This window comes from Mobula birostris, chromosome 14 (assembly GCF_030028105.1).
Source record: "Mobula birostris isolate sMobBir1 chromosome 14, sMobBir1.hap1, whole genome shotgun sequence".
Taxonomy (NCBI): Eukaryota; Metazoa; Chordata; class Chondrichthyes; order Myliobatiformes; family Myliobatidae; genus Mobula; species Mobula birostris.
The window spans coordinates 3,939,722-3,951,827 of NC_092383.1; the positions used below are offsets into that span (position 1 = coordinate 3,939,722).

The following is a 12,106-nucleotide window of genomic DNA, read 5'->3' on the forward strand; positions in this document are numbered from 1 at the left end:
AATCCTGTGTCTTCTAATGAAGACCCCTTCAGTTTTCCAGATTCAAAACATTGAAATTCAATATGACCAAAACGATCTGCCTCCAGGGTAATTTTGGGCTTAACCCTCATTTAGGATTCAAATTGGGTAATGTATTCTGTTTGGGACTATATTGACAAAGTGGCATCATTGGAACAAAGAAGGATCAGCTGTTGTGTTTTATTGTTGAGGAACTGGATTTCACCCAGTATCCCATAGCACCTGCTTGATGGATTCCAGGATACCACGGTAGTGTAGCAGTTAGCATGATCCCATTACAGCTCAGAGCGTTCCAGAGTTCGGAGTGGAATTCCGGCACCATCTGAAAGAAGTTTGTACGTTCTCCCTGTGACCGTGTGGGTTTCCTCCCACATTCCAAAGACATAGGGGTTAGTGAATTAATTGGTCATTGTAAATTGCCCTGCGATTAGGCTTGGGTTAAATAGATGGATTGCTGGGTAGTGTGGCTCACTCGGCCGGAAAGATGTATCCTGCACTGTATCTCTAAATAAATAAATTAGATGTATAGATACTAGGTGAGTAGATATTACTTTGATGGATCGCCCTGGTAGTATTTTTGGGTATAACGTTGAAATGTTGCTGGACCCATGTGTTTTTCTGGCGTTTGCTGAAGCTCTGTGATTTTTATTTTTCAGTGGAAGCTGATGACTTGAAAAAATTGAACAACTCTTTGACAACACTTTATAGTGAAAAAGTGAAACAGGAAAAGGTAAGGAAATAGTGTTCTCTCCACTTTCCCCACCCCATATCAGAGCTAAGAAAATGTTATTTTTAGGTTTTAAAACAGAGATGGGGGTTATAAACAACACACATCAAAGTTGCTGGTGAACGCAGCAGGCCAGGCAGCATCTGTAGGAAGAGGTGCAGTCGACGTTTCAGGCCGAGACTCTTCGTCAGGACTAACTGAAGGAAGAGTGAGTAAGGGATTTGAAAGTTGGAGGGGGAGGGGGAGATCCAAAATGATAGGAGAAGACAGGAGGGGGAGGGATGGAGCCAAGAGCTGGACAGGTGATAGGCAAAAGGGGATACGAGAAGATCATGGGACAGGAGGTCCGGGAAGAAAGACAAGGGGGGGGGGACCCAGAGGATGGGCAAGAGGTATATTCAGAGAGACAGAGGGAGAAAAAGGAGAGTGAGAGAAAGAATGTGTGTAAATAAATAAATAACGGATGGGGTATGAGGGGGAGGTGGGGTATTAGCGGAAGTTAGAGAAGTCAGTGTTCATGCCATCAGGTTGGAGGCTACCCAAACGGAATATAAGGTGTTGTTCCTCCAACCTGAGTGTGGCTTCATCTTTACAGTAGAGGAAGCCGTGGATAGACATGTCAGAATGGGAATGGGATGTGGAATTAAAATGTGTGGCCACTGGGAGATCCTGCTTTCTCTGGCGGACAGAGCGTAGATGTTCAGCAAAGCGGTCTCCCAGTCTGTGTCGGGTCTCGCCAATATATAAAGGCCACATTGGGAGCACCGGACGCAGTATGTCACCCCAGTCGACTCACAGGTGAAGTGTTGCCTCACCTGGAAGGACTGTTTGGGGCCCTGAATGGTGGTAAGGGAGGAAGTGTAAGGGCATGTGTAGCACTTGTTCTGCTTACAAGGATAAGTGCCAGGAGGGAGATCAGTGGGGAGGGATGGGGGGGACGAATGGACAAGGGAGTTGCGTAGGAAGCGATCCCTGCGGAATGCAGGGGGGGGGGGAGGGAAAGATGTGCTTAGTGGTGGGATCCCGTTGGAGGTGGCGGACGTTACGGAGAATAATATGTTGGACCTGGAGGCTGGTGGGGTGGTAGGTGAGGACCAGGGGAACCCTATTCCTAGTGGGGTGGCGGGAGGATGGAGTGAGAGCAGATGTACGTGAAATGGGGGATACGCGTTTAAGAGCAGAGGGGGTTATAAATTTCTTCAAAACATTCGGGTCACAGTTAAGGGGCATGTGTGGTTTGACTTGTTGTCCAGTACAATCACCACTAAGGGATAGTTCACGGTAAAGGTTCCATTTCAAAAACCAGATCATCAAGTTCTGGCTGATGTGGAAGGAGTGCTGTGATGTTGGAAGTATTGTCTCTGGATGAGACGTTAATTATCTCCCTCACAACATCTTTTCACCCGACTTCAGTAGATGGCAATTAAACCACTTCCTCACCTACATTTACCCTGCATTCTTACTGTGAACAGCTCATCAGCAAGGCTGCTGGTTAACACAGTTCTCCACTCCTACAGCTTTCAATGTGTCTTAAATGTCTGACGTTCATAGATACACAAAGAACTACAGCTCAGAAACAGGCTATTTGGCTTATCTACTCTGCCGAGTTTCGATTCTGCCTAGTCCCTTTGATCCACGCCTGGTCCATAGACCTCCATACCTTACTCATCCATGTACTTATCCAAACTTATCTTAAGTGTTGTAATTGAACCTGTTTCCACCAGGTGCTGACAACTCGTTCCACACTGTCACCAAGGAGTTTACCCTCATGTTCCCCTTAAACATTTCACTTCATTCTTAACCAGTGACCTCTAATTCTAGTCTCCCACAACCTCAGTGGAAAAAGCCTGCTTGCATTTACCCTCTGTATACTGTTCCATAATTTTTACATCTCTATCAAATCTCCCCTCTTTCTCCTAATTCTGGGAATAAAGTCCGAACCTATTCAGCCTTTCCCCTTAACTCAGGTCCTTAAGTCCCAGCAACATCCTTGTAAATCACTGCACTCTTTCAGTTTTATTGATATCATTCCTGTGGGTAAGTGACCAAAATTGCACAGAATACTCCAAATTACGCCTTACCAACGCCTTAGACAACTTTAATATAACATGTACTCCAACTCCTGTACTCAATACTCAACAGCGAAGGCTGATCAAAACTTAATACATAAATCAGACTTAAAATTTTAAAATTCAAAGATTAAAGTACTTCCCACCCTACGAGAAAGCTAAGCCTTGTTTTTCCTCAATTCAGTTCTTAGAGGACATGGAAGCCTCAGTGGAGTGCTGATTTTCTGGGATTGCACTAGAACTTGTCAAAATGGATTATTAGGTTGCCCAACCTGGCCAGAAATAAACAAGTAATGATATGACTTGTATGGTAACCTGTTGGCATTCAGGACCCTGCATTATGATCTTCCAGTGGTACTGTTGAAGCAATATGTCTAAATCCTCCTGCTCCAGGAAGGGTAAATAGGATCACATGAATTTATCTCCAGTTTGGATCTACCTGCTAGCTTTACAGTATTTAAAGCTAAGCTTGCTCAATTTGACACAGATTCATTCACTCAGAAGAGACTTGAGTTGTGCACTGCATCCTAAAGCTGTCATCCTTTTATGGCAGTCTTTTGGGTTTGGAAGGTTGGTAAAAGATAAAACATTACCCAACAGTTTGGAAATGGGGTAATAAGTGTGGGGGCATGATGATGATCCTGGCTGGTTCTTCCCTTGCAAAGATCAGGAGGGATCTTGAAGAGTAATGGCACGACCGTTAGTGACTGTGGAGGCCAGTTCTGGATCTGCAGACTCTGGAACAGTAGGGACACCAGAACAGCTGGGATGTGCGTGCTTGGGTAGTAGGATCCTTCCGGTGTCTCCTGTTCTCTTCAGCAGTCGCTCTTCTGATTCCTCAAAGTTCTTGGCTGCTTCGTGGATCAGTGTTCTCCAGCAGTCTCTGTCACAAGCTATCCGCTGCCACTCATTGACCTCGATATTTGCCTGAGAGAGCCGCTGCTTAAGTTGGTCTTTGTTTCTTTGTTTCTTTTGGATGAGACACCACGATCTCTCTTGCCCTGAGAGAGAGCTCTATAGAGTACTGCTTTTAGTAACCTGGAGTTGTTCATGTGAGACACGTGGCCTGACCAGCAGAGCTGCTTGAACAACAAAGTGGCTTCAATGCTTGGAAGTTGAGCCTTCTCCAGGACTTCATTGTTGGAGGCATGATCTTGCCAGCTGATACTCATGATAGAGCAGAGGCAACACTGATAGAAGTGCTCCAGCAACTGGATTTGCTTGTGGTACAAGACCCTGGCTTCGGAGCTGTATAGCAGTGTTGTGAAGATGGCCGCCCTGTACACCTAGATTTTTGTGGACCGGTGCAACTGGTGGTTCTTCCACACACATTTCTGGAGGCACCCAAAAACACTCTTAGTTTTGGCGAGTCGATTGTTAACGTCTGTTACCACCATAGCATTGTTGGAAAGGATGCTGCCTAGGTAGGTGAACTGCTCAACCATGGTAAGAGGGTGGTCGTCAATGGTTATCCAGTGTGGGTTGTAAACACCACGAGGGGGCTTCTAATGGAGGATCATTGTTTTCTTCAGACTGACCGTGAACTCGACAATCCTTGCAGCCTTGGCAAACTGAATGACTGCAGTCTGTAGCGCGTCCTCTGTGTGTAAGAAGAGCACAGTCTTCATATAGTAGCTCGAGAATGGGCTCTTGCATGGTTTTTGTTTGGGTGAGAAGGTGGCGGAGGATGAAGATATTTCTGTAAGTGTGGAACCCGATGTAGAATGGTCTCCGAGGTGGTCTCTATTGCTTCCCATAGCATCATGCTCAAGAAGAAACAAGGACTGTTTGATGAAAACAACGTTGAGATCAGAAACCTCCAGAAGAAACGCTCCTCCCATCAAGTGGTGCTGTCTAGACCCAATAACCATGCGGCCAAGGCAGAATGCAGTGGGCAGCAGCCTCCAAGCCAAACTGAGACCGATGCAAATTGATTGGTGGACTGCCCTAGCAGAATGAACGCAGCACTGTGCAGACACCAGCAACACTCGAGCCCTCTACGAATCACTGCACATAGGGTATGGTCCAACTCCTCAGATTCAATCCCCTCTATGCTCATCCTGCTGACAGACAAGGAAACTGTCACAAAGAGATGGACAGAGCACTACAAGAACCTTTTCGGGGTAATTGTCAGGTACAAGAAGCATCCATTGAAGCATGATGGCCAGTCAGCTCTGGATGAGGTCAAAGCTGCTTTTTCCAAGCTGAAGCCCCAGGCATTGATGGGATCCCAGTGGAAGCATACAAAATGGGTGGAAACATACTCCTGAATGAACTCACAAACCTGTTCACACTCTGTCGGGAGAAAGGTTCAGTCCCAAATAATTGAGCGACGCTGCAATTGTCTCCCTGTACAAGAGCAAAGGGGAGATACCAGATTGCTCAAACTACAAAGGTGTTGCCCTGCTGTCCACTGCTGGGAAGATCCTCGCAGAATTCTCTTGGGTAGAATCATCCCTACCATTGCCGAAGGCAACGTCACAGAGAGTCAGTGCGGATTCAGAATGAACAGAAGCACATCTGACATGATCTTTATCCTGTGCCAGAGACAGAAGTGTCCTGACAGAACTTGGGACTGTACATGGCGTTCATTGACCTGACCGAGGGCTTTGATACAGCCAGCTGCTATGGTCTCTGGAAGATTCTTTTGATGCTCAGCTGTCCCCTGAAATTCCTCACCATCTTGCAGGAGCTCCATGAAGGCCAAAGCAGTCAGGTTAAACACAGCAATGACCTGTCTGGCCCGTTCCCCATCAGCAAGGCTGTGTTTTGGCACCAACGCTCTTTGCCATCTTTTTTGTGGGGGTATAAAGCATCACATTACATTACAAAAGAATTGAGGTGAAACATCCTCAGGGCCAGAAACTGGGAATTAACATGGGTGAAATGTCAGTGGGAGCAAGCAGTGCTGAGTAAATATGGTCCACAGATGGACAAATGTGTACATTGTTTTACAATGCAATGTTAACTTCCTAGAGAGAGAAACTTAGCACAGACGCAGGCCCTTCAGCCCGCAGTGTGTGTGCTGATCAAGTACCAATCTGTACTTATCTCATTTCTGTGAATTTGGCCTGAAGCCCATGTCTTAGTGATGCAGGAAACTCTCCAGATACTTCACTGTTGTGAGAGGACAGGCAGTGTGTCGAGATTTCAGCTACTTTTCTAGGTGAAATTAGTCTTCCTTGTAACCCTGTGAAACCTCTTCTTTCACCCGAAGTATAAGCCCTGTGGCTTTTGCTAAATACCTATAAGCAATTGATTTTATTACAGTAAACTCAAGGAGCCTCTGCAAAATGTTGGTTTGCATAAAATCTCTTCTTGTTCTAATGAGGCTGTTAGAAGTAGGAACGCTTAAAACATAGTGGAAATTATTTTGAGAGAGCATTGACATTGACTTTTGTGCTCCTTTTGTTCTGCCCTCTTGTGTATGTGGGTTTTCCTTGGCTGTCTTTCAGTGCTGTCCATTGAGTCCCTAGATCTGAAATCCCATTCCTGCTCCTTAACACTTTGTTTGAAATGTCCTGTAAAATTCGCTTCATTTTTCGTGCATCTGTCCTTGGGCTTGGTGTTAGTTCTTTGATATTAGTCTTATGAACTCTTGTTGGTACACGCAGGTCTACACACAGAATGCTAGAAGAACTCAGCAGGGTAGGCAGCATCTGTGGAGGGAATAACAGTCAGTGTTTCAGGCTGAGATCTTTCATCTGGATGGATGGGCTACCGAGTTCTTCCAGCAATTTTGTGTATGTTTCTCTGGATTTCCAGTATCTGCAGAATCTAGATCTCTTGTGTTACTATATTTAAGTAAAAAGATAGGTTGACTGAGCTCAGGTTTTTCTCTTGGTAGTGAAGGAAGGTGAGAGGTGACTTGATAAAGGTGTACAAGGTGATAAGAGCCATAGATAGAGTGGATTGAGATAAAGCCAGAGGCTTTTTCCCAGAGCAGAAATGGCTAATACAAGGGGGCATAATTTTAAAGTGATTGGAAGGAAGTATGGGGGGGAGGGTGTCAGGCAGTTTCTTTATTTACACAGAGTGGTGAGTGCATGGAACGCACTGCCAGGGATGGTGATAGATACTTTAGGGGCATTTGAGACATTTACAAGGGCACATGTATGATAGTAAAATGGAGGGCTCTGTAGGAGAGAAGTGTTAGATTGATCTTAGAGTAGGTTAAAAAGTCAGCACATTGTGGTGGGCCGAAGCACCAGTACTGTGATATACTGTTCTATATTTTTCTCAAATCTCCCAGAGAGGAAATCTGACTTATTTTTTTTCACACCCTTTAGCAAAACAAAGGCAAAAAGAAGAAAAAGGCTCCTGTGCTTGCGGGTGGATTTAAGGCAAATCTGAAGGATGATCTTGATGACTATGATTACACGCAGGAGTACGACGACTTCATGTGATCCCGTCCTCGTCACCAGGCTTCTTCCAGCATGTTTTTTTTTGTAGACTACCTTCTGCTGCTGGTTTGTCCCTGAGCTGCACAGAACCCTTGCATTGTTATGGGACTAGCTAGGACACTGGACACCCCATGGTAATATCAGCAGATTTTATTGCTGGTACCATAATTATGCATTGTTGCAGTCAGTGACAACGTTCAGGTAGCACTGTGGAGAACATACCTGCATGGATTTGGGGTGGGTGGGGTGGGGAAGAGAGCTATATATTTGAAAAAAAAATCTGGAGCCTTGGAGTGTATGACTCGGCCTCTCTATTGTGACCTGAGCTGACGTACTATCACGTTTATTGTGATACTCTAGAATTGCAGAGTCAGATTACTATTTTTAAAATTACATGCATTTTGCCAGCTTTTCTTCTCTGAAACAATCTAACTAGAGAACCTGTTTTTCTGTGACATTATGGCTTTTGGCTTCTGGTTCGGTCTGCCTTAAGAGAACATGCCTTAGGTGTTCTCTCTGAATTGGGTTGATGGGGAGGAGCCATGTGACCTTCCTATGATGTTGCCCATTTTATGGCTGCACCTTTGGGAAACTGAAGACTTGTAAAGAAAACCCTTGATCATTTTAAGGTAGATGATCTTGTTGCTGTGAGTAGGAACTTGTCGTGTTCAGCCTGGTTGCCACATTCCTGCATTACAACAACAATGGTCAAGCACACAGCGTACCTCACTGGCCATAAAGCACCTTGGGATGTCCTGAATTTGTGAGAGGACAGCAGAAGCCTATGCCCCTAAACAGGGATAAATTATTTTGTGGTTAGAGGATTCATCCTTTGGGATTGGTGTCGTCACTTTGTGGATGGCTGTTGTGGGCAAAATCTTGTCACACTGACTACCACTTCACTGGCTTAGCTTGGGGAGGATTGGCAGACTGAATTGATGCCACTTGGTTTTCTAAACAGGATTATACTTTTTGGAGTCTTTGGCTTTAGGCAAGTCAGGGAAACACAGTGAGTCTTGAATGCTGCCTATTTGACTAGTCCTATCAGAGACCTGGCATTTTGTTTTAAACCATTTGTTGAAAGCTTTGGGTGTGGAAGTTGGCCCTTGCAAAGGGGTTTTGAATCAAGGATGCTAGTGAAGAGGGAAAGGATGGGCTGCGGTGAAGAAGTACTCTTCAAGCCGGCCACTTCCAGTAATGGAACTGAATGCAGAAACTTCAGTGAGAATGTGGAGGCAGAAGTAGTGATCTTCATTTTACATACCCCACTCTGGAGTTTTGGGGTTAACTTCCTTGTGTGTAGTTACAGTAAGGCATGTGCTACTTACTCATCATAACCTACCAGTCGTCCGTAATGGGTTGGAGGTGCTTGTAAGGTGGCATCAGTGCAGTATATGTTCAGTTTATTAATTTTAACTGCACTTTACCTAGATTTTGCATTGATCATGAGGTGATTTTACAACCCAGTGTAATTTCATTGTATGGGAAATAATGCATTATTTTTAAAGGCCCCACAGAATTATTTTAGTTGGTGATTGTGCTTTTTGTGGTCTTCAACACAAAACAGCTTCTAGGAATAGCTCTTGTATTGTCCATCTCTCTACCCTTCCCAAATTTATTTTACAAAACACAATTTCTTACAGTCTATTGATCAGCACAACAGATGAGTAATTTATTTTTATATTAACCTCATCTGTTGCTGATTAGTTGGGAAGGCATAACTACATGTGAACATAATTGGACATTTGCTATTGCTATGTTTTGGGATAATAAATGAGTATTAATTATTTCCTGCATTGTTTTTCATGGCCTTCGGAAAACGTGAATCAAAGCTGGTTGTGTTTTAGAGGTTGCTTGTTCCCTGGAATTCTACTCAAATAGTTGTGCCTGACATCTGGGTTTTTAACTGCAAATTATTTACCTCTAGGAGGACACATGGTGACAATGCAGATTGAAACACGTTTCTTCAAGGTTTCATATCAAACTGCTGATACCAGCAGGCATACATGACCATTCACCCACTTGAGTGTGTATCAGCTGTAGGTAGTTTTGCCATCACAAACTTTCCCCTGCAGCTCTACCTTTTGCTCATTAACTTTCATTGGTGCACCTGAACCTCCATTTTTGACAGGTGATTCAATCCCCATGAAATCATGCTGAGTGCCTGCCTAGATATGTGTAGGTGAGATGGTACTAATGTGTGAAGTTTGGATTTTGCCATGCAGACAACAAATCTTAAGCCACACAATCTGAAGGGTGGCCAAATGCTGGAAGCTGGCAGATGCCATTTCTAGGTATTCTGTGCAATTGTTCATAGCCTGAGATGGTGCAAACCAATGAAATGATGCGTGCAACAGAGAACGTTAGAAAGAATACAGTAGTTTTATTCATTTTTTGTTTCATCCACTGTATTTGGTGCTAGTGTCATGTTCTGGCTTGGACTTAAATTCACAATTGTTTAAGGTTAAATGCATGGTAGTCACTTTAATATCACTGAGAAACCCAGCCTGTACTGCACTTTGCTCAACTGCTGTTTCCAGTAGCAGCTTTACTTATACACTGGGTCCTCACTAAACATCCACTGAGAAATAGTGGAATTTCAGTCAATGTAAAAGTCAAACCTATATACATAATTACATTTTTTACAATCTGAACAGATTTTTTTTAATATGTATTAAGCTTCAACACAAATAGCTAGCTGGCAATGCTGTCTTTCAGATAACATCTCGTCTGGGGTTCTTTAAGAAGCTTGTTTGCTACGTCTGTGAAATTGTGCTCGTAAGCCATTTTGTAAAACAGGTAGACATCCTCACAGTACTGAAGTAACCGCTTCAGGTTCTGACTTGCTCCGCCATCTCCCTTATGTTGTTTAAATCTGGAAGTATTAAAAAAAAATAACTGTCAGAATTTCTAATCCTGCACAAGGAAATCCTTTATTTATTGTCTGGGTTCTCTTTCTACTGACTTCAAGACTAGAACTTCCTGTAGCCCAATGGATTTTTAGTTTGGCTTAATCAATCTTATTTTTAATCTCTGATCTAGGAATCAGCACAGACTTGTAAAAACTGCCTTTAAGTACACAAGCTAAGACTATGGGCTGCAGTTTTATTTTATTTATTCAGTAATGATTGTGGATGCATGAGGCCTGAAATGGAAAAAATCCATGTTGGTAGGTCTAGATTCATTGGGTAAAGACAGGCGTGAGCCACCTGGAATTTTATAATACAGCTGCTCCCCCAGGTTACAACAATGTTTGTTCCTGTGAACTGTTGGTAAGTCAGAAATGCAGCTGCAAGCCTGGCAGAAGGTGCCCATAGCTTCACAGCAGTCAGCAAATCCATCCCATCAAGTCTCCTGAAAACTGAGGTGTATCTGTAACATGCTTTTATTTATTCTTTCCACTGACATCAGCGGATATTCTCATTCCAGTGTAACATCAGCAATCAAGAATGAATTTCTCCCACTTCACATCTGGTTACCCAGTGGGCTGAGTACCATCCAGTCTGTGAGCATGAAGCATTATTTACAGGGAGTCAGTGATTGAAATATTATATAGTCAGGCAGAAGGAATCGTGCCCCACAGTAGAAGATGTGCTCATGTAAAGTCATTAATTCCAGTTTATTTAAACGGTGAAAATAACTGGCTTCCAAATTTTACTCTCTTTACCAATATTGTCACATTTCATTTTTTCCTAACTGGTTCAAAGGAATCTCAGTGCGTAAATAAACACTTTTCTCACCTCTTACAAATTATTTGTGTTTTCTTAGTCCTTGTGTTTTGTCTCACAATTCTTTCTTTCTAACCAAATACATCCTAATACTCACTTGGTAGAAATCTCTTCAAACAGGCTAGGCTGTAGCTGGTGCTGTTGCTTAAACTCCTCCAGGTAGGCAAAATCACCAGCGACAATCACGTGCTGATACAGAACCTCTGCCCAATCAGGGATAAAGTCGTATGCCTCTGCAAGTATAGAAGCCTGGAAGGATAGAGAGAAGATGAGTTCTACAGTTAAGGTATGCGTTTCCATTGACCAAGAAGCAGCTAAGACTTGGCTTCTGTGACTTAGAGGTATCCTGCCGCTGTCGTAAATGTACAACTAGTCGCTAAGCTAGTTTAATTGTTGCTAGTAAAGATGTTTTCTCACAAGACTGTCATTGCTTAAAATTCCAACATGCCCCTACTAACAGCCTTTCCTTTTTCTTTCATCTATGTGTCTATATAAGGATCTCTTAAATGACCCTAATGTATCTAGAATACAGAACATTACAGGCCCTTTGGCCTCTTAACCTACTCCAAGATCAATATTAGCCTTCCCTCCTACATAGCCCTCCATTTTCAATTATCCATGTGCTTATCCAAGAGTCTCTTAATAGATCTGCTTCTACCACCCCCACCCCCCCATATCACCTTAAAATTATGCCCCCTCATATTAGCCATTTCTACCCTGGCTGTTCACTCTGTCTATACCTCTTATTTTATAAATCTATATTATGTCACCTCTCAAACTGTTTTGCTTAATTGTTCTGGGCATTCCAGTCCCAAGTTGTCCCAGTCAAAACATTGCAATCCAATATGGGCCCTTTCACCTATGATGCTGTACTGACCTATATAAACCTACGCCATGATCAAACTAACCTTTCCACTTTTCTTACATCCATGTGCCAATTGGGGACCTCTTAAATGCCCCTGTTTCTACTACCATTCATGCCTGACCTGGGTGTTCCAAGCATCCACCACACTCCATGCGGGGAGAAGAGGGAATTATCTCTTGACATTTCCCTGAAACTTTCCTCCACTCTTCTTAAATTAATGGCTACTGTCATCCTGGGGTAAAAAGCTGTCCACTCTTACCTATGCCTCTCATAATCTTACACACGTCTATCTCATC

General features: G+C 43.5%; 2 protein-coding genes across 2 annotated transcripts in view; one reads left to right on the top strand and one right to left on the bottom strand.

Moving 5' to 3' along the window:
* The window catches only part of LOC140209661 (eukaryotic translation initiation factor 3 subunit J-like), a 44,047-nt gene extending 35,043 nt beyond the window's left edge, over positions 1 to 9,004 (top strand). The window contains exons 7-8 of the mRNA XM_072278003.1: positions 675 to 748; positions 7,104 to 9,004. Of these exons, the coding sequence (XP_072134104.1) occupies positions 675 to 748; positions 7,104 to 7,220 (191 nt within the window). The 3' untranslated portion in view covers positions 7,221 to 9,004. The remainder of the gene's footprint in view (positions 1 to 674; positions 749 to 7,103) is intronic.
* A 572-nt stretch (positions 9,005 to 9,576) lies between these two features.
* The window catches only part of spg11 (SPG11 vesicle trafficking associated, spatacsin), a 205,971-nt gene continuing 203,441 nt past the window's right edge, over positions 9,577 to 12,106 (bottom strand). Inside the window, exons 39-40 of the mRNA XM_072278002.1 lie at positions 11,043 to 11,194; positions 9,577 to 10,092 (exon numbers count right to left, since the gene is read on the bottom strand). Coding sequence (XP_072134103.1) covers positions 9,912 to 10,092; positions 11,043 to 11,194 — 333 coding nt within the window. The 3' untranslated portion in view covers positions 9,577 to 9,911. The remainder of the gene's footprint in view (positions 10,093 to 11,042; positions 11,195 to 12,106) is intronic.